Consider the following 23,242-nt stretch of genomic DNA (forward strand, 5'->3'; position numbering starts at 1 on the left):
GTCATGTATAAAGATAATTTTGCTACGGAAGGCACGGTTCTTTTTGTACCACAGAAGAAGGTGGTCAGTCATAGTCTACGTACTAAAGGGGCCTACCAGTTCTCTCCCCATCATTCCAGCCCAAAACATGACTCTGCCACCTCCTTGCTGACGTCGCAGCCTTGTTGGGACATGGTGGCCATTCACCAACCATCCACTACTCCATCCATCTGGACCATCAAGGGTTGCACGGCACTCATCACTAAACAACACGGTTTGAAAATTAGTTCATGTATTTCTGAGCCCACTGCAAACGTTTCTGCTTGTGAGCATTGTTTAGGGGTGGCCGAATAATAGCTTTATGCACACTTGCAAACCTCTGGAGTATCCTACACCTTGAGGTTCGCGGGACTGCAGAGGCACCAGCGGCTTCAAATACCTGTTTGCTGCTTTGCAACAGCTGCTCTCCTAATCCTATTAATTTGTCTGGCAGAAACCTTCATCATTATGCCTTTATCTGAACTAACCCGTCTGTGCTCTGAATCAGCCACAAATCTTTTTCCTGAAATATCCAATGTTTTCATACATTGTCCAAGGTATTGCACTATTTCACGCTTTTCGGCAGCAGAGAGATCCTTTTTCTTACCCATATTGCTTGAAACCTGTGGCCTGCTTAATAATGTGGAACGTCCTTCTTAAGTAGTTTTCATTTGATTGGGCACACCTGGAAAACTAATTATCACAGGTGTCTGAGATTGATTACAATGATCCAAAGAGCCCTAAGACCCAATACCATCCATGAGTTTAATTGAAAAACTAATAATTAAATGTTTATGACACTTAAATCCAATGTGCATAATAATTTGGAACACAGTGTATGCATCTCACCATACACGCTGTAATAAAGTTTACCACACTTCCAAATCTAAGTTGCAAACCTTTTCCTATCTTTTTTTATTCTGTCCCTTTTTGTTTTTAATCCTTCTTCTTGTTCCTTTCTATGTGCTCTCTCATCCCCGCCGCTGTTTGGCCCCAATAGTAACTGCAATTAGCTTCCCACTGCCGGAGTGTCTGAGTGTGCATGTGTGGTCCCCGCTCTACAATAAGCACGTCAGGGAGAGCGGTTAAGCGAGTTAAGCGAGCTGTTACATTTGTACAGTCTTACAATTACAATTGGCCCTTTGAAGGCAACCATAAGGCTGATGTGGCCCTCGGTGAAAATGAGTTTGACACCCCTGGAATACGGCATGTGAATGTGACATCAGAAGTCACGTGATAAGCGGCTAAAGCAGAGTACAGCAGCACGTTTCATAATGTATGTATATTAGAAGATTGCAAAGTGGGCAAACCGAGAGACCAGAATTAGTTAAAAATGATATCAGAATACCACTTTAACTAAACTACTGAAACCATAAGAAATGTTGAGAACTCCTTTGACAAGTGATGCCATCTGCAATTTTTAGGTCTACATTACCGCAGCCCTATGGTGATTGAAGTTCAGTACAGTAGAATGGCGGAGGATGTTATGAACGTAATACAGATGTGAAAATGCAGTCATATTACATCTTTCCCCTTAGCAGGCACTAATAATGCCAATGCCTGTGTGACGACAGAATACATGGGCACAAAGCAGCTGACATCTGCTATCTGTTCGCAATGGGCGAAGGTGTAATAATTCAGTGCCATTTAATGGAGGATAAAGTAATGTGTTTGTGTGAAAGCTTATAATGAGGAGCCAAATGTTTTATACAAGTGGTTTTCATTCCACGATAGAAGAGTTCTTGTGCTTTGATGGATTATTTTTGAGCATGTTGTTGCAGTGCTCTAGGAATGAGTCTGGCAGCACCATTCTCCCAAGATGGCAGCATGGGCCAAGTAAAAACTTTATGCCACATTACTCTCTCTCTGTCTTAGATTGCCTTATTAAATATGCACCTCACCAGCCCTCAGCTACTGTAGAATACAATTGCAATATCTATTTTCAATCTTCATAATTTTGTATTTTAATTGGAACACACAGGTTGACCGGTTTGTAGTGAATAGATCAGAAATTAACTGTTATGTAACAAACTAATTGAATGTCATTTGCACTTCTGCACAGTTTCCGACATATAAAAGCGCAGAGCTGCATGAAAACAATCTGACGTTTGCATCTCAACCATATACTATTACTGCTCTCTGTGCCGTACTTTGAGCTTTTTGGCACAGGCACAGATGGGGCCTTCTCCTCCAGATATGATGTAAGCTGTGCTTTACGGAGGACCTGTCCCCTCTCCTCACATGTCTGTTATAGTAAATACTTTTCCCATTAAACAACAATTCTGGAGCATCTTGTCTCATTACTTTTAATTGCACTATTTACAGAATGTCTTTCATAATATCTGGAGGAGATACAGCAGCACTTCAGTGAAATAGTCCGGAGTTTAACATGTGCACACGCTGAGAAGTTCACCTCTAGCTACACACTGGAGCGCACATAGTAGTGTAGAGGAAGCAAAAGCATTCAGTTTCAGAACTTTTAATTTCTGATTGATCAGCTAAATGTTTTTAAAAACAGCCCTATAAGAAAAACCAGCCCAGAAATGTAATGTAAATTATATCTACCTTGTAGCCAATTACACATATTAAAGTTGCATACAATTGTTTCAGACTTGTTAGCCCTCATCAGTGCAAGATTTTGTTGCACAACTTGCATCACAGGTGAGGACGTGTTCACATCGCATCTGGTATGAAATAATGTAGGGGACTTTTCTATTCCATATATCAGGATCCCCTTTGGGTGACGTAGGTCACTATATGGCATCCATCACAGGCATTCTTTAAATGTATATGTCACAAGCATTTTCATGACATATACATTAAACCGATGCAAAAATAGTCCCTGAGTGATGGATGCCACTATTAGGCATCCTTCACAGCTTCTGTTTTGACATATACACGGAGTCCTGGCGTATATGCTAAACATAGGGAAAAATTTGATGTGAATAGGGCCTTCAAGGCTATGTACACCTTCGAAAGCAAATTTTTATTTTGCGTGTGTTTGGTGCAATTTTCAAATTTTTATGAAAAAATTATTTTTTCCTTTTGGAGATACAGCTGTATTCTGTATACAGAGTAGCTGTATAGTGTGCCAAGATGTGAATCTGTCAGCTAATCGATCACTTCTAAGTTATGAACTTCGGTGTGATCAGTAACTGCTCGAGGACCCGCTGAAACTTAATCTGTCAGTGCCGCTGACCTGATGAATTAAGGATTCAGCGCAATATACAGCTGCTTTGTATACAGGATACAAAGCAGCTGTATCTCAAAAAGTATATTTTTTAAAATAAAATGTAATTAGAAAGTTGCACCAATCACACTGATACACATTTTTAATTTTTTACAAATTGCTTTTGAAGGTGTATGTAGCCTTTAACTTTTTATGATGGGTTAAAGAGGCTCTGTCACCAGATTCTCAAATCCCTATCTCCTATTGCATGTGATCGGCGCTGCAATGTAGATAACAGTAACGTGTTTTTGTTTTTTTTAAATGTTCATTTTTGGCCAAGTTATGAGCTATTTTATATATATATGCAAATGAGCTTTGAAATGGACAACTGGGCGTTTTTTTTTTTTTCGTTATGTCCTACTGGGCGTGTATTGTGTTTTTAACTGGGCGTGTTTACGTATATGACGCTGACCAATCAGTGACCAGTCAGCGTCATACACTCCTCTCCATTAATTTACACAGCAGCGATGTGCAGCCACATACACAGAGATTAACGTTAATCAAGTGTCCTGATAATGAATACACATGACCATCCAGCCTGGACGTCATGTGTATTCAGAATCCTGACACTTCTGACTCTTTTCTGTGAGATTCCAGCAAGCCACGCGTAATCTCGCGAAATTACGGAGATAAACGAGATTTTGTTTCACTTGCTGGAAATTTCAAAGAAAAGAGTCAGAAGTATCAGGATTCTGAATACACATGACGTCCAGGCTGGATGGTCATGTGTATTCATTATCAGGACACTTGATTAACGTTAATCTATGTGTATGTGGCTGCACATCGCTGCTGTGTAAATTAATGGAGAGGAGTGTATGACGCTGACTGGTCACTGATTGGTCAGCGTCATACACGTAAACACGCCCAGTTAAAAACACAATACACGCCCAGTTGGACATAACGAAAAAAAAAACGCCCAGTTGTCCATTTCAAAGCTCATTTGCATATATATATATATATATATATATATATATATATATATATATATATATATAAAATAGCTCATAACTTGGCCAAAAATTTAAGTTTTTTTAAAAAAAACACGTTACTGTTATCTACATTGCAGCGCCGATCATATGCTATAGGAGATAGGGATTTCAGAATCTGGTGACAGAGCCTCTTTAAGTTTCACTAAAGGAATCAAAAAGCCTTTTACTTCTAGCACTGCATAGCACATCAAGGCCTCCATAATAGAAGGTATTTACATAGCTCATTTTATCACAAATCCAAATACAAGGGTCTATAAGTTTAATAGTATAAATTTATGTAGGGGTTGTTTTGGTTCCATTTTAACTTATTTTAGTAGATAAATTCTATATTTTGAGTTATTTCGTAAATACATTGACATTGTATTCCAGAACAGCTTAAACAATTCTGCAGGCTTCAGAGGTGACATTTTCCAGCATTCCTTGCTTACTCAGTTTCTGCACAGCCTTGTTCAAGTGATTTGCATTCTTGGAAGGGCTATCTTTTTATATTAGAAACTGTATAGTAATCTAATGTAAGAAAAATTAACTGTCCCACAGCTCAGTTCATCTTTTAGGGGCATGCCTAATGACAAGCTCGTTGACTGTTTCCAATAGCAACCTAGCAGAGTGTAATGCTGGAGTTTAAAAAAAAAAAAAAAAAAAAAAGCTGTCATTGTATTGTGCTATTCTAATTCAGCAATTTGATTGTTGTGTAGTTTCAAGTATGTTGTTTGTATATATAAACCTTTATCTGCAATGTGACGTAGTGTTCATAAAACATCACAACCCACCATTTCATGTTGTTACTTTTGGTCCTGCTTAGTGTGGTATTTAGCATGAGGAAAGACAGCAATGAGTCTTCTGCTGGAAATAGGTAATAAAACTTGTCAAGCCTCTTTACACTTGTACGGTGAAAGTGTTATGTGAAGCAATTTCCTCTGAATGTCCCACTGGGGTTTTATTACATGAAACACATTGTATTTTAATACTATTTTAATGTATATGTCATATCCTTTTATAATTGGGCATTTGGTTTTAATTGTATGCAGTCCTGTCTTGTTCATAAAATTATATCTGAGAGTCTAACCAAAATGAGTTGTCGTACTGCATTTAATAAGTGGAGGGAGCAGACGGAAAAAGTAATTTAGAGTTGTGCCACTTGAAAAGCATTTATTATGGCTTCACCATTGCAATTATCTGTCAAAAACTTTGTTCAATTAGTAGTTTTTTTTTTATAACTTTCTTATCGAGATATTCATACTGGGCTGATATTTTAGGTAGAGGTTAATAAAAAGGAATAATTAATTTTTTAACTATTGATTTGCATTTCATGCTTTGACTTATATGCTCTTCATTGACACTTGGGTATTGACCACTTTTATTTTGATTAAAGAGAATGGAAATAGTCGGTACAAGCTTGACTTTGTCTTCTTGTTGTCCTCGGTTTACAGTGCAGTTTGTTTCTACTATTCAAGCGGATATTTTTTGTGTCTTAAAGATTAATTTTACAGAGTTTTATCACAAAATATACAGCCTGCAATTTGGTGTAAAGTAATTAAACGGAGGAGGAAGCCCAAAAGCAATGGTTCGTAAATTCAGAGATCTTTAGCTATTGTATTGTTTTCTTTTCTATTACCAGCATCCAGTGAGGTCACAGTCTATTTTAGCTGTGCTATGTATATATAGGAAGCTGATTTTTGGAGTACGGAAGAAAGCAGAAGTGCAGGGAGAACATACAAATTATTTATTCCAGTGCTACACTGTTTCATGTTCGTTTTTTAGTATATGTATTGGTTGTTTATGCTGATAGGTAAAATTTGTATCCACTCTTCCATGCTTACAACAGTTTTATTATAATAAAAGCTGTTAAATGTATTATGTAAATGATCTAGCGGTTGTCAAAGCTCAAATGAGATTTTTTTAAATAAAAATAGCATTTACGTTTTTATTACAAATGTTTTTAAAATCTAAGAACATGCAAGTAATAATAGAAGCAATATAATAAAGGAGTATAATTTCTTGTACGTACAAGCTACATAAATCAGTGCAAGTCTACCGACAATAGTTGAGTTATAAGGGCGTGCTTGGAAGTACAAAAAGTTACACGGAATAACTTGCAAGCAGAGAATAAACCAGATAACATTATTGTTGGGCCATAGATCTTATGAGCGTTATTTTAATATTACTTGCATGTCATCTTTAGTGAATGAGACCAAGGAGGCAAAACATGTTAACAAAACACTAGAAGAGTTAAAAAAAAAAAAAAGATAATAGAACTGTGTAATAATATGATAAGTCATGTATGAATATAGCAATAAGGACTGTGGGTCAAAACGATGTTAAATTTGTCGAATATGTGGCATTATATCATTATAGTCAATCATTTTGTCATATGAAGACGTGGTGTTCAACGTATTAATAATTTCCTGCACCGTTAATGCTTGAGGGCTCTTCCAGATTCTAGTGATAGTCCATTTATTTGCGGAGAAGAGTTTTTTGTTTTGATTCTTCGACTATCTAGCAGAAACTGTGGAATATCCATAAACTGCAATGCTGTTAATGGAGTAAGAGGAATTCTAAAGTCAAGAATCTTGAAAGTGCTATTCATATTTCTAATACATGATTACAACAATAAGGACCAGTTACCCTTGACCCACCATATGTTTGTCTTGCATGGAGTGTCTATAGGAGGCTGCACAGTATGTAACCAACAGATGATATATGAAATGTGTTGCTATGTGGTAGCATGTGAAATGACCACTTCGCAATCAGTCTTAAAGGGAACCAGTCACCAGTATTTCACCTATTAAACCAGCAATACTTGGTGGAAGTGGGTGAAAAATAATTTTCATGTAACCTATAATTATCTTCGAAGTAGACTCTGTAACTTTTAGGGTATGTTCACACGCTAGCTGTCATTTACGTATGAAAGGACAGACTGTTTTCAGGAGAAAACAGCTGCCTCATTTTACACGTAAATGCTCCTCCTCGCATTTTGCGAGGCGTCTGTAACGCTCGTAAATTATGAGCTGTGCTTCATTGAGTTCAATGAAGAACAGCTCAAATTATGTGGCAAAGAAGTGCCCTGCACTTCTTTGCCGAGGCAATCCATTTACGCGTCGTCGTTTGACAGCTGTCATACGACGACGCGTAAATTACAGGTTGTCTGCACAGTACGTCGGCAAACCCATTCAAATGAATGGGCAGATGTTTGCCGACGTATTGTAGCCCTATTTTCAGACGTAAAACGAGGCATAATACGCCTCGTTTACGTCTGAATATAGGTCGTGTGAACCCAGCCTTAGTGTTCAGTTCTTTAGTGTTCCTGTGCTGTATACAAATGAGCATAAGAGTCATAACTTTGTTCCTCGAGCTTTTCAGAGTTTTTACCCTGCCTCCTTACTTTTGATTGACAGCTTCTCGCCTCCCACCAGCACACACGAAATCCTGCGCTTTCGCATTGATGTTCTGGTGTGTGCACACAACGGGACACCATAGCAGCGCATGCGCAGTAGCTAGATTTGAGGCCCGAACAAAGCAGGGAAAGGTTTCAGGCCATACATGATGGGCTCATGCATGCTATCCCAGACGAGATTTTGGCATTTTGAGCGGGCGAATTTTTCGGCGGTGGGCGGGCATAAGAAGAGGAACAAACGAGACTGCCGGATTAGTACCATAAAAGGCGCAAAATGTTTGCAGACCGTTAGGAGTTTAGGAGAGGGGGTAACGGCAATGAACTTTTGACAGCAATGGCAAGCAAGGGGTGAGTAGAGTTCAATAGGTGAAATGCTGGTGACCGGTTCCCTCTAAACATAATCAATTTTAAATGCTAAAATATATTTTCTTAACAAAGTGCATGTAATGTTGATTTGTAAATAGATATGTCTTGAGGAAATCTACTGTCATTTATCATATTTAGAACTTTCTTCATTATATTGCTCTGATCCACAGGTAAACAATAAGGCCCCATGCACACGAACGTGCTTTTGCGGCAGCAATTACAGTGAAAATCCATTGGAGAATTGCGGCCCTTTAATTCCTATGGGGCCATGCACACATCCGTCGTCTCCACGGTCCGTGCATGGCCCAGGAGCCCGGACCGCAGAAAGAACGGGAATATCTTATTACGGCCGTGTTCTGCGGTCCAGGCACATAGAAAATAATGGCCGCGGCCATGGGCAAGGCCCGCGATTTGCGGGCGGCTCGTGGGTGACACTCCGCTGCAGGTCGACCCGAAAATCACGGCCGTGCACATGGCTACGGTCGTGTGCATGACGCCCAAGACTTGTTCTGTTAGAGTGCAGCTTATTTATATAACTTTCTTCTTTATGTATTCCAGAGCCTAGATAAGACTGTGAAAGATGAAGCCTTCTGTACTTTTAACCTTTTTGATTTGGTCGGCTGTGAATGCAGATGTAAAGCTGGTGTCCAAAAGAAACTCTGGTAAGATGATGTTATTGACTGTAGAAGCTATTAAAACTATTTTATTTTATGCCAAAAAAGAACTCAAGGTCACTTCTTGAAGAATACAACAAAAGATATATTTAATTTTAAATTGTGACAGGGCTTCTTTACTGTTAGAACTGTAACTCTATGGTGCGTGCTTCCAAAGCAACTTGTTATGATCAAAACTGTTAGTTAATATGGAAAGGATCGGGAATATTCCCAGTTGCCAATAATAGGCTAGAAATTACTTTTTTCACACTTAAAGTTGTTTTTGGGACTAAAACATTGATGGCCTATCCTTAGGAAGTTAATGGGTGCAAATGTGACAAAGGTCCTCTAAATCAACTTCGTTTGCTGAGTTGAGTTTTTTATTTTTAATGCAATAAATGTAAAAACTAGGGAAATGTCTACCATACTGCTTCGATGGTTGAACGTATCTGAACTATGGTTGGTCTTATGCCCACAAGGAAAAAAAGTTTATATACTGTGATGTTAGAGGTAGCACTGTATAAGTTACATATCTAAATAATGTCATGTTTAAGAGCAAACGTGTATAGGTTTGTAAAAAGAGGACGGAGCTGTTTATGTAGGCTTCTAGTAATCTCTTTATACCACCACTGGATTTAAGTGCAATTCCATTTGACCTGCCAAGCCAATAATCAAATTAAAAACTTGAAAGTGATTTGTATGTGACCCTTACCACTTTTCAACACTTTCAGCACTTATTCCCTCTCTATTATTGTTTTTTTTAATTTTTTATCAAGGATGATTTGGTGTTTCCGAAGCAATTCCAGGTTTTCAACGAAGTCTCAATGGTTACAATTTATTTTCAAAGCAATTATGGAGCAATAGTCTTAGGATTCATTACAATGAAGCATCTGATACTTTATTTAAAGAGGTTCTGTCAATAGTTTATTAATTCCCTATCTCCTAACTAGTCTAATAGGCGCCATGATATTGAGAACTACAGTGTAATTTGATTTTCAAAACGTTTATTTGCAAAGTTATGAGCATTTTAAATATGCTAGTTTGGCTCTAATAGCCAAATGAGTGGTTACTCTTTCTTTTCACTGTGGGCGGTGTAATGTTTTCTGTATGACGCTGTCCAATCGTCATAAAGCTTCTCCCCCTTCCCTGCACAGCAACTCATTGTGATCATATGGTATACAGCTTCCATTCCCGACTGTGTTTTCAACTAGTGATATCTCTGGTTGTTTCCCAGCTGTGGTCCTGGTGTCATATGAAAGATTAGAATCTCATCTTTCATATCCCACCAGAAGCACTGTTCTAGGTGGTCCACAGCCCGAGATATGGCTATTTTGAAGAGATTCCCCCTTCCCTCCAGCCCCAGTCTCTCACACTGTGTGAAGCAGCTTCATACTGATAGGAAAGAGACAGAGGCTGTGAGGTAGCTCCACCTCAGGAGAATCGCTGGTGTTGACGCCCATTTGTCAAGTATAAGCTCATTTGCATATTGAGAAAAAAGCTCAACTTTGAAAATAATAAACTTTTTGGGACACAATTTTCACAAGCATTATAAGGGCGGATTTACACGAGCGTGTGCGTTTTGCGGATGCAAAAAACGCGGCATTTTGCATGCGCAAAAGGCACTTAACAGCTCCGTGTGTCATGTTCATATGGTGCGCGGCTGCGTGCTTTTCACGCAGCCGCCATCATTATGACACTCCGTTTGGATGTTTGTAAACAGAAAAGCACGTGGTGCTTTTCTGTTTACATTCATTCTTTTACTGCTGTTGCACGAATAACGCGCGTCCCACGGAAGTGCTTCCGTGTGGTGCGCGTGATTTTCACGCACCCATTGACTTCAATGGGTGCGTGATGCGCGAAATATAGGACCACTCGTGAGTTTTACGCAGCGGACTCACGCTGCACAAAAATCACGGACAGTCTGCATTGCCCCATAGACTTGCATAGGTCCGTGCGACACGCGTGAAAAACACGCGGGTGGCACGGACATATTACACGTTCGTGTAAATCCGCCCTAACTGTAACAGCGTAGATTAGCTAGGAGATTGGGCATCTAAACTAGTGATATATTCTCTTTAAGCATGAAGCTCCACCTTTCATTAAATAAACCCTTAAGGGGCAAAACTGTGGTTTGTTTGTTGCAGGACCTGAGCGGGCGGTACATGACACATGTTTCTAATTTTGGTGCTCTATGAATTCCTCACCGACCCTGAGGCGCTGCATTAAACATCACCAGGGTGTTGTTTTAAACCTTCGTTGTATAGTTATCAAACATAAAATAGTTTTTTGTTTTTTTTTACAGTTTTCTCTTGTCTAGTTTGGGCTGAATGGAAAACACCAACTAGCAGGCTAGCTAATGTTAACAAATCTTATTATGGCTTTATATTTATTCCAATTATGATTTGCGTGACTACATAGGACAGTCGCGCTCATAACCACTTGAATATTTGATTCTCCTTTACAAATAAACCTCAATATCACATGAGTCATAAAGGTGTATTCACAAATTGCGTTTATTGCTACAATTTTCACAAAATCGGGGCAAAACCATGTCATTTTTCCACGGTTTGCGGCAGAGTCAATTACCCACTGGACACCATTTGGAGCTCAAAGTACTAATTGGGGACTTATGATACACTAACTATGACAGATCTGTCAACAGCAGCTTGTTGGCTCTTTCTCAAGAGCAACAAGGAAAATCTTTCTATACGTTAAAAGTAAATTGATTTGAATATTAATAAGTAATAAGAAAACTGGTAATTCTATCAGTCGAATAAAGATACTGGATCGTACATTTGCTTTCACTGCTTGCAAGTATTTGCTTTAAAGTATTGTCTGGTAGAACACATTTTCTATATCTATTTTTATAATGAACTCAAATGGATTTCATTTTTTTTTTTTTTTTTCATGAAATGGTCTTTTGAATAGACCAGTCCAGGATATAATAACTCAAGCATTAGACGTTATGAAAGCTCTCTATTTTTACTTTTAGATTGTTAGCATTCCTGCTGGTGGAAATGGTATGCAGGCATGCTTCACATGGTGGTTAAAATATCCATATAAAGTGTAGAGCGTGTTTTCTGTTTATTAGTGGCTGTAAAGTGAAGGTATTGATCGGGTTTATTCCTTCCTTATAAAACGTAAAAGGATGACAACCAGCTTGCGTTAACTAAGTCACCAAAGCTCCACTTTGCTTTCATGCTTGTGTTACGCTGCACTCTGCTACACAATGAGACACCTGTGAGGCTTTGCTTGGTCTGTCTTGATATTGATTGAGAATTATATTGATGGGTGGTTATTTTTACACACTTCAGATTGGAACATTGCATTGGAGAGATTCACATCATGAAAGCGAAATCACAAAGCGTGCATAGATAGGTTCACAGTGCTTTAGACCCTGTCGTTGAATGCTTCCTGACAGCTGACCTATATTACACTGCTCCTCAACCTTTGCAATCTCTCCTCTTGTTCTAGAAAACATTGTTACCTATACATCAAAAATCATTGTTGCTTTCTCTGGTCTTCAAAGATAGCTTCTTTTTGGCAATTTATCGAACTGCCTTTTTCTAATAAAAAATTATTTTACCAAAATTTTTAATTGTTCATGTTTTCATAATATAAAGAATTTAGATTTTAAACTGAATTTTTAGTGCATAAAATGTTACAACTAATAAAAAAACAAAAACAACAATCCTGCAGTTATGTCCTACCATGTCTTCAATACTCCTAACGTTATCGTACTTGGCCAAATGTATAGGGGAAAATGAAACCATACTGGCGTACCACGCAATTTGTGCGCTGTTCTCTTCCCCAAGTGCAGCATTCAAAAGATTTGTGGCCCACGTGCTGCTGATAAATCTGCTGTAGTCTGAAAATACCAATAGAATTAATAAAGTGTTGGGAATCTTTGATAAATGAGTAGCGCTGAAGTCCTCCCTTCTATTCCTGACAAAGGTATGTAATTGAAAAACTGGCGCAGTGGCTTTATGAATATGGAGGTTGGCACCAATGCCATATTTTTCAATGTGTTTATGCCAAAAACCTGAACACTTGGTATAATATGTGATGCAGTCTTTGCAATTTTTTATTATTTTATTTACCAACGTTGACTACAATGCTATGGAAACCCATGATTGAGCTTTTTGTCTTCCGGTGCATCCCAATCCGAATACCATCAAGTACAAACCTATGTCAAAATAGACGTAATAGTAAAGCAAACACGTCTGGAAACTCTTATGTTGGGTTTACTTTAATCTATGAAAGCTTAAAGACTGTGCCAGCAGACAATGTCAGTGTTGCCCATATCAACCAATCTGATAGCTATGAACTGACTGGTTGCTGTGGGCAACACTGGCTCTTTTTCCTTTTGCATAAAAACTGTTCTATATGTACAAAAATGGTATAAAAATAAAGCTCCAATGATATTTTGAAATGTAAAAAAATAGCAGCTAGCTCTAGCAAACACATGGCAGTCTGTTTTTTGCAGTTGGAAGACCGCCATGTCCAAGTAATTGTGTATATGGCTTAACCTGTACAGCGGCACATGGAGCTCTTTTGGTCCCGTATTATGGAACAGTAGGCACTTCTGCTTCTAGGAGAGAATATCTCCATAATATGGCAAGAGATAGAACATGCCTTACAGTGATTCTGAGGGACCACTCTCCATCTCTATACAACATGTACTGTATATGTCCACTTTTAATTTCATCATAGTCCTTGTTGTTATCATTGTACACATAGGATATATCATCAATAAGGATTCTCTGGTGGGCCAGCCCGAGCCTGCTTACAGGGCAGCAATTGTGGAGTTACTAGTACCTGGAAAACCTGCAACTCAGGAGAAAATATCATGTAAAATGCTATTCTTATCACCACTAGGGGAGCTCAATGCAAGTGCAATGGAAGCTGTGTAAATCTCTAAGCAGTAAACCCCCCTCTTGTGGTAGCTGCAGGCAAACAGAATTGTTTCATGTCTTTCAGTGTGAAAAAAAAGTAGGAGATTTGGAGCTCCTGTATTAGAAAACCAGATTGCCAATCCCTATAAAAAACCCTGGGCCCGTTTAGATAAACAAAAAAATTATAGGTACACTTTGTTGCCCTAGACTCTCACCATTAACCCCTTAACCATTCTAAACAATTTATTAAAAATAACATGTACAAAAAAATCATTCACACGTAGGAAATTTTAACCCTGCTGGTCTTGTAGCATGACTGTAAGGCCAAGTTTACACATTGCGTAAATACTGCGGCTTTTCTGCAATGCATTTCTTGTGAAAAATACAAATCATAATACAGTAGCAGCAAATGGATAAGCAGAAAAAACGCTTAGAAATGGACCTATTTTTCAGTGGAAGGGCAGGGATTCCACAAAAAACGCTAGAATACTGTGCTGCTTCGTCCAGCCCGGCCTCCTGGGGTGATGTTTCATCCCATTTGACCGCTGCAGTCATAAGGGATGATACATCATCCCAGAAGGCTGTCCTGCAGGACATCAGAGGATAAGTGTGGGTGTTTTTTTTTTTGTTTTTTTTTTTCTCTCCTGTTTTCCGCAGCGGATATTCGGGACAAAAAACTGCACCACAATTTGGTGCGGTTTTTCGTCTGGAATTCCCTTCGGCACACAGGGTGGATACGCTGTGCGCTTTTACGCAGCATATCCGCCCTGTGTGAATATATCCTCATGTCGCGGATTTGCTGCAGATTCTTAACAACCGATCTTTAATCAGCAGCATGGTATGGCCTACCTGTTGTCGTTTTGCAATGATGACTTTCCATAGAAGCAGTTCTAAAAACATGTCCTAGAACAGGGCAAAGTCTGAACTTAGCCTAAGGCCATCTCTACAAGTGTGATGATTCCAACTGGAAATATTGCCGCAAACCTGATTTGTTTCTTATCCAACTGTGTTATTAAATTATAGTCAGACTGCTGTGTGCCTCTTTTCTGGTTTCTTTTTTACAGACTATGTACATCTGCACAGATAACTGACAGACTCACCTGTGGTGCCTTTACTAGGGGTAATCTACATTTGAATTGTCCTCAAAATACGGCTGTCACAGGGATGATTGATCATTCAGTCAATCCCCTACATACCATGTATGCTGTGTGTAAATAGGAGTTGACCTATAACAGCAGCTTGCCTGAATGTGAAGGGGAAGTTGTACCATAAATAAATAATCCATTTGCTAAGGATTTTTGTTATGCGCAAATCTGTTTGCAAGTTGTTTGGCTGACTGCTCCTTATTGGTTCTTAACATATTCATTAGTGGACAGCACTTTTTTTTTATTTTTTTATTTTACATGTTTTGTTTGTCATAATTGGATAACTTTAAAGAAACCGTTCTAGAAAATGCTTCCAGAACTGCCTGCATGGAGAACCATATTGTGGTACCATTTGTAAAAATTTGTGGTTGCATTTTTCTTGTAGTTTTACTGGTCTGTGGTATTCTGCATTGAAGTTAAAAATTATGTCTGAGCAAATGCCCTCAGTTGACATTAGTAAGCCTATGTTCAGTCAGGTTTGCGTTTATTTTGGCGGGCAGAATAGCCTAGCCTGCTACGCTATTCCAGGGTCATCCCTAGCACTGGGCAGAGGGGGAAACGCCCGAAGCGCCAATGTCTTGGAAAGCTGGGGGCGCAGCTAACACGTGGACTAATCTTTTAATGAAAATCTCCGCGCCCAGGGGAGGGATCCCGCTGGTTCTCCTGAACCGGTTGTTAAAATAACTGGCACCTGGAATTAAGGAGAAGCAGGATCCAGACCAGCTCTCCCTGCACTCCATTGTATCCACGTCCTTTGCACTGGCAAGACAAGGGAACTATTAATTCCCTGTCCTGCCATTTGGCGCTTTACCTGTGATGCAGGCGATACGATGATGTCCTCGCACCACCTGCATCGTTCTGCTGGAGCAGGCCTGGTCAGAAGAGATGAAACCTGCATCGCTAGGAGGACAGAGTGGGAACATGGACAAATGAGTATAATGTTTATTTTCTTTAGCTGTCACTGTGTGTGGCACGATTTACAGGGGGCACTGTATTCAGAGAGGAGTCGTGGCCAGGAAATTCATCATGGAGGTCTGAACCGAATGGAGAAGAAGAATGACCAGAATCAGAGAAGACATCACCTGTGCTTCACTGAATGTAAATATTCATTCCCCCCACTGACCAGTACTGTAGTCACTGTACGATCTTAAGCAAGATAATGGGTGGTCTCATTTTTTTTTTTTTGTGAAACCGCAACTCCTAGCATACCCGTACCATTGATCAGGTCACACTGGGAGTTGTCGTTTCACGTGGTACGAATGTATATGGCAGGGGTGAAACTGAATTTGCAAATTATCTCTGTACTGAGCTGTATTTGTTCCTGTGCTGTATATAAGTACGGAACTTGGTTCTGGTTGTGTATCTATGTACTGAGCCTTGTTCTGGTGCTGTATGTATGTACTGAGCTTGGCTCTGGTACTGTTTCATATACTGATCTTGGTTTTGGTGGTGGTTTATATAAAATATATATATATATTGGTTCTGGTACTGCATATATGTACTTAGCTCTGCTCTGGTACTGCATATATGTACTGAGCTTGGTTTTGGTACTGTTTTATATACTGATCTTGGTTCTGGTGGTGTGTGTGTGTGTGTGTGTGTGTGTGTGTGTGTGTGTGTGTGTGTGTGTGTGTGTGTGTATATATATGTATGTGTGTGTATGTATATATATATATATATATATATATATATATATATATTGAGCTTTGTTCTGGTACTGCATATATGTACTTAGCTCTGCTCTGGTACTGCATATATGTACTGAGCTTTGTTCTGGTGCTGCATATATGTACTGAGCTTTGTTCTGGTGCTGTATATATGTACTGAGCTTTATTGAGGTGCTGTATATATGTACTGAGCTTTGTTCTGGTGCTGTATATATGTACTGAGCTTTGTTCTGGTGCTGTGTATATATGTACTGAGCTTTGTTCTGGTGCTGTATATATGTACTGAGCTTTGTTCTGGTGCTGTATATATGTACTGAGCTTTGTTCTGGTGCTGTATATATGTACTGAGCTTTGTTCTGGTGCTGTATATATATGTACTGAGCTTTGTTCTGGTGCTGTGTATATATGTACTGAGCTTTGTTCTGGTGCTGTGTATATATGTACTGAGCTTTGTTCTGATGCTGTGTATATATGTACTGAGCTTTGTTCTGGTGCTGTGTATATATGTACTGAGCTTTGTTCTGGTGCTGTGTATATATGTACTGAGCTTTGTTCTGGTGCTGTGTATATATGTACTGAGCTTTGTTCTGGTGCTGTATATATGTACTGAGCTGTATTTGTGCTGGTGCTGTATATACTTATGTACTAAGCTTGGTGCTGTATTTATATACTGAGCTTGGTACTGGTGCTGTATTTATGTACTGATCTTGGTTCTGGTACTAAATTGTTATACTGCGCTTGCTTCTGGTGCTGTATTTATATTATGAGCTTCCTTCTGGTACTATATAATGGACAGAGCTTGGTTTTGGTACTGTAACTATGTTTTGCAACAACTGAGGTGTGTAATATGAAGTTATGCAGCAGCTGCAGTGTCTATTATAAGGTACTACAGAAGCTAAGGTGTGTAACATATATTTATTTGTATTGATCTGTTATTAATGTCATTCGCATTATTTAATGCTGAGGGGGGCGCTTTTTTGATATTCGCCCTGTTGACCAAATTCTCTATAAACTGCTGTGCGCTATTCTAGCCTATAAAGATCAAACATAACTTATACTAATAAAGTCTATTAAGATCCATTATGCTTTCTTCTCCATTGTTAAAAAAGACCTATGATGGATCTCTCAATAATGGAAGCCTAAAACCATATAAAAGTCAGTGTAAAAAACTGCAGTAAGTAAAAATGTGCAACTAAGTAGCAGCGGGGTGTGAACCAAGCCATTGATACTGCTGTTTTTACTCTAAATCAATTGTTGTGTGAGTGTTACTGTAAGTGACTTCATTTATACAATCTGCACCATGAACGCCACATGTCTTCAATTCGCCGAACCTAAAACTTTAGGGAACTTTGGACCAAATTGAATTTGTGTAAAATTGATTCGCTCATCTCTAGTAATAATACAACTCTGGGCTCACGCATACGGCAGAAAATAGTGCATAGAGGCTTAGTACGGAGCAGTATAGCCTCGGTGCAGCGCCGTACATGCTCTGTTACTCGCTCAGTATTTATGGAGATATTCCTCACTATAACCAAAGCATCTAGAGGAGCCTACCTTCGTAAATGCTGTTTGATGGAGCATGCCATAATTCCTTTTTTTGTAAAATTTGCATGGAATTAGCAAGTAAAAATTCTGCATGCCTCTATTTAAAATCAGAGGCATAGCTAAGATCAGTAGAGGCCTCATGGAACCTCTAATGGCAGCCCTGTTATGGCTCTGTACAGAGCATATTCACATGTCCTAAAATGACTAATTTTAATGGGGAAAGACTACAAATGCACATGATCTCTAGTAGCCTTTATTTTTTATTTATTTTTTTGCTTGATGGGAATAGATTTTAGTTGTGTTTAAGTTCTGATCTATCCTCTAAATTCCAACTATGTCCACTTTTTCTCCTTTGCCACATTGTATATTTGCTGGATCAGTATGTGACTCCACAGAACATGTGTACACTAGACTTCTGCACTCTGCATTGATCTGAGAAGCAGGATTGTTCTTGGGTACTGCATCTTATCATTTTATTATCTCTAACCCCTTCAGCCTTCATTGATTCTTGAGTATAATCAGGATGACAGGTATTTCTAATAGGCTGGTAAGAAGACATCAACCTATACCATAGCCAGAACACAATGTACTGAAAAGGAATCTACAGTATATAGATATTTTCTAGCCAGTTTGCACAAAAGGAAAAGCAATATTTGAAATGTTGACGATAATATGGTTTCTCTAAGTGAATGACACTAAGTTGGCTTAATAAGTTTAGTTTCTACAACCTGGTTCTGAAAATGTGCTTTGTTTTTTTCCCCACATTTTAGATTTCATCTTCGTCTTAAGTATTAATTGGTAAAGTAACGGGGACTTTATCGGTAAACATAAGGGCAACTCTCTTACTGATGTTTAACAGACAGACGATGCTAAGTCATCTTTCTCTTCCTAGACTCCCCGTATGCCACCGACTTGTCAATTGGCTTGCACAGTAGACACTATCTTTCCTTGCTTTAACAGAAAAGCAGAGATGATGTTAATTTTCCAATATATTTGAATATATCCTTATGCGATATTCTTTGTCTCTGATCGGCAAGTACACTCTCTGCCCGCTACCTCTAAATGGGTTGATTCTCTTTTGAGCTTCAGATTATGCTGTGGAATCAGACTGAGTATGTCCAGAATTAATTCTACGGTCCATTATAATAACTAAGGTTCACGCTTCACTTTAATATGACTATTGATAGTAGACTTTGTTGTTTAAAGTGATTTTCCTAATTCAGACATTTATTCATATTCACAGGATATTCCATCAATGTCTGATAACTGTAGGTGGGGTCCTTCTCACCCTTCAGTAAGACAAGTTGACCAGTCTATTAGAAGTCTATAGTTGTTGGAAACTATGGATTTTGAAAACAATCGGAGTTGGAAATAGCAGAGAGCCGATAGGTGGGGATCCCAGAGAACAAAATTGTAATGGAGCAAAATTGAGGGGTACAGCTTATTAATGTATCTTCTGCATCAGATCTTAAAGAGATATTGTACTTTCTGAAAATGTTTGATATGACAGAAACATTTTATATGTTCTTATCAGTGCATTCCGAGTGCTGAGAACCCTACCATCGCTGAAACTAAGAGGCAGAAGCGTTCAGCTGAGTGCTCTGCACCTTCATCATTAATCAACGCTCTTCCTTAGCCTGATGACGGGCTCACATAGAACAGCTACAAACCCGTCCTCAGCCTAACGAGAGGAGACAATCAGCCGAGGGTGCAGAGCGATTGAATGAGTGTTTTTACACCTTCGTTTCAGCAATGGTAGTGGTCTCCGCACCCGGACGCCCACGGTCTAAAACTTCTGATATGTAGTTATGACATACCAAAAATTTTCAGAAAATACAGTTACTCTTTTTAAAGATGGGATCTAATAGGTTTTGTAAAATGCTGAAGAATATATTGTGAGTCAGGTTTGTTTTTTAGGACGTTTTAAAAGCATATTCCCAGTAACTTTTATGTTTCAAGGCAATACTCTCTTTGTTTTTTTTTTTGTTTGTTTGCACTTATCATTTTGCTAGAGATCTTCAGTGATGGAAGTTTTCAAGCGACCCCAGAAGGGTTTTAGTACTTATAGTATCGCTTACTTTTCTTCTTTTGGATAAGCAGTGTTGGAGCAAGCTCACAGATCTATAAGACACGTCAAAAAATAAGCCTAGCTTTCCCCTTTTTACATTTTTTTAATTTTTTTCCAAATGTTAAAGCTATTCGGTCTCTCAATCTATATAAGGCACTTTATACAGGGAAACTAAAGTGCTTGAAATATTATATCTACCTGCATTTAGTTGGGTACATTTTCATATTTGTTTATGTCCATTAACTTTTTAAAAAAAGTTACACTGTCATGGAACTAAATTTCGAAAGACTGTGTCCTGTTGTGCACGGCTGCGTTCACAAGCAAGAAAAAGGTGGTCACGCTATATTTTTTGTAGCTTCTGAATTAGAAGGTCCATGTTTGCCTTGTAATTACTTGTCAATGAGTGGGATGAACAAATTAGATTAGTTCACATAGTAATTACGTGTCTGAATAATTTTCTTTAATATGGATAATGAGTCACATAAAGTCTGACTAAGGCTACATGTTTTAGACTTTAGCAGAACACGTTCCATCAAACTAATTCCTTCCTCAAAGCCGACCATTACTGCTCTATTGGACACTGTTTTGATAGAACAATTTTATATCTAACGGGTTTATGATCAAGAAACAGCACATAAGACTTTAATTGACAAAACTAATCAGAATTCATAATTGTTGTACACAGGACTACTGGATGCATTTCTTTTTAAGGAGATGTAGACTGTTTAATTCTCTGTTTACAAGAAATTAAAGTATAGGGGATATTTAGAGAGACTTTGTACAAAGCATTAGTCCTAGGAATAACCTCTTTAATGCATCTATTAGGTGCAAATCTGGATTACAAGGAGGGTTTATGGGACATGTGCCCGGGGCCTCCAGCACCTTTGAGACTTGTGGGGTCTCCAACACAAATGGATTTTCTCTCTATTAACTCAGAATTCTATAAAAAGCTATTGGAAAACAGGTTTTCCAAACCCATTTAAAATACGCCCACTAGATATATTATGACAGCACATATATACGGTTCCCTAATGTGGTTTTCGATAAAGGCATTTTCATTTGCAGGAGACATTTTTAATCGACACCTAGAATCAGTTCTTAGAGAGAGAAGTAAAAAGGATTGTGTTTTTCCTCTCTTTAAATTCAGTAACTGTACTGCCCTAATACAGATGTGTCCTCCCTTAACTTATCTCTAACGCTCTGTTCACATCTGTTCACATCTATGTTGGAGCCTCCGTTAGAAGCCTCCTTTGCAGATTACGTAATTTTCCCTGGACAAAATACCGCAGCATGCAGCACTATTTTATACAAAAAAATTCAATGGATCCAGCGCTTCTGTGTCTTGTTGTTCTGTTCCTAATAAGGAACAGAAAACCTAGGGCAGATTTAAACCGCCTAAACCCGACATATCACAGGCAGGATTACAATGAAAAAAAAAAACCTATACTTTCAACAGATGCCTCTGAGGGATACCATCCATCAGCTATCTGTTGCCCAAAGACTTCCATGTAAAAAAAAAAACTTTTAGAGATGTAGCGATCTTTAACTTCACTTTTAACACATAAAGTGACATAAGTGGTAAGTTATCCCACTGCAGCAAGTTACTAGAGTCAAAAAAATGATTGCTACAGCTGTACGTTTAACGCAGGGGTCTCAAACCCGGCGGGGTAAATGGACCGCACATAGAAAAAAATTTAAGTTGATGGGTAGAATCACTTTCAAATTTGATATAATACAAAATTGGTAATCAATTAGTTATTTAAACTACTATAATCATACTACATTACTATAATAGAACTACGCTTACATTTAACGTAAATTTGCGAGTTTACTCCACGTGCTTATGTCCAGTTTTCCAGTTTAAGTGTCGCTAAATGCAGTCTGGCAGCTCAGATGGCAGCGTTTGCAGACACAAATATATGAAGATTGGGCAGCCCCTTTTTAAATAGTGCCACAGTTCCCTCTGTAGATACTGCCACATACCCACCTGTAGATAATGCCACAGAGCACTTTGTAGATAATGCCACAGTTCCCTCTGTAGATAGTGCCACACACACACACACACACACACACACACACACACACACACACACACACACACACACACACACACACACACACACACACACACACACACACACACACACACCCCCTATAGATAATCACACACACACACACACACCCTGTAGATAGCTCCATTGGGGCTCCCTCTAGGAGTAGAATCCCCAGCCAGAGCATTGTCGATGCTTGAGCCGGGCATTCCTCTGCTGGAGGAGACCCTGACGTCACTGTCCATAGACAGTGACGTCCGGGTATACTTCTGGACCGGAATGTGATGTCAGGGGCTTCGCCAGAGCAGAGCTTATACTAGCGCTCTGCTCTGGGACGCTTGCTCTGAGGAAGCCCTTGACATCACTGTCCATATATGGACAGTGATGTCAGAAGCAGAGCTGGAGTGCCAGGCAGAGCGCTAGTACCACTCCGAAGGACGCAGACACTATTGAATGTGGCGTCGCTACCGCTGTAGCCCCCTGATACAGCTGGCCCCGTATCAGCCGCTATTGCTGCTATAGCAGTAGTTACGCCACTGGTCTATATATGGACAGTGACGTCAAGTGCTTCGTCCTTCAGCCTGCTCTCTCCTCTCCCGAGGGAGCTGCGGTGCCTCGCGGGCCACAGATGACCGCCTTAGGGGCTGCGTGTTTTGAGACCCCTGGTTTAACGCATACGTTTCTTACTGGATGGCTGTGACTAATGCCTTTAATGAATGCCATCCGTCGGCCATCTGTTGCCCATAGACTCATATACGTTAAAATATTTATTTTTTACTGGATGGCGCAAGTTTGTATAGAATTTATTATCATGACAAATCGTATAGCTTAATGCAATTCAATAAAAAGTAAAGGTGGACGCACCTTGACCAATGTCAATATATCTGACATGTCTCTCGGAAAAGCAAGTGAACTTGTTCGCTTCTTTTTTTTTTTTTTTTCCCCATTACCATATATATCTGCAATCTTAAATGTGATGCTGTCTTACATGGGAGGTTACAATAAGATATATATATATATATATATATATATATATATATATATATATATGTATATGTTTGTGTTTTTTTTTTTAATAAAAATTTATCAGTGTGATTTGGTGCAACGTTCATATTTTTACTTTTTGAGATACAGCTGCTTTGTATCTTGTATCGTGCGCTAAGACCTGAATCCGTCAGGCAAGTGGGACTAGTGGGTTCAGTGAAAGCGGGCCTTGCGTGTC

At 39.0% G+C, this 23,242-nt stretch overlaps 1 protein-coding gene across 1 annotated transcript in view; it reads left to right on the forward strand.

Moving 5' to 3' along the window:
* Nucleotides 1-23,242, forward strand: part of IL1RAPL2 (interleukin 1 receptor accessory protein like 2) — a 708,817-nt gene that overhangs the window by 58,560 nt on the left and 627,015 nt on the right. The window contains exon 2 of the mRNA XM_075834359.1: nucleotides 8,555-8,658. Coding sequence (XP_075690474.1) covers nucleotides 8,577-8,658 — 82 coding nt within the window. The 5' untranslated portion in view covers nucleotides 8,555-8,576. The remainder of the gene's footprint in view (nucleotides 1-8,554; nucleotides 8,659-23,242) is intronic.

This window comes from Rhinoderma darwinii, chromosome 8 (genome assembly GCF_050947455.1).
Source record: "Rhinoderma darwinii isolate aRhiDar2 chromosome 8, aRhiDar2.hap1, whole genome shotgun sequence".
Lineage (NCBI taxonomy): Eukaryota > Metazoa > Chordata > Amphibia > Anura > Rhinodermatidae > Rhinoderma > Rhinoderma darwinii.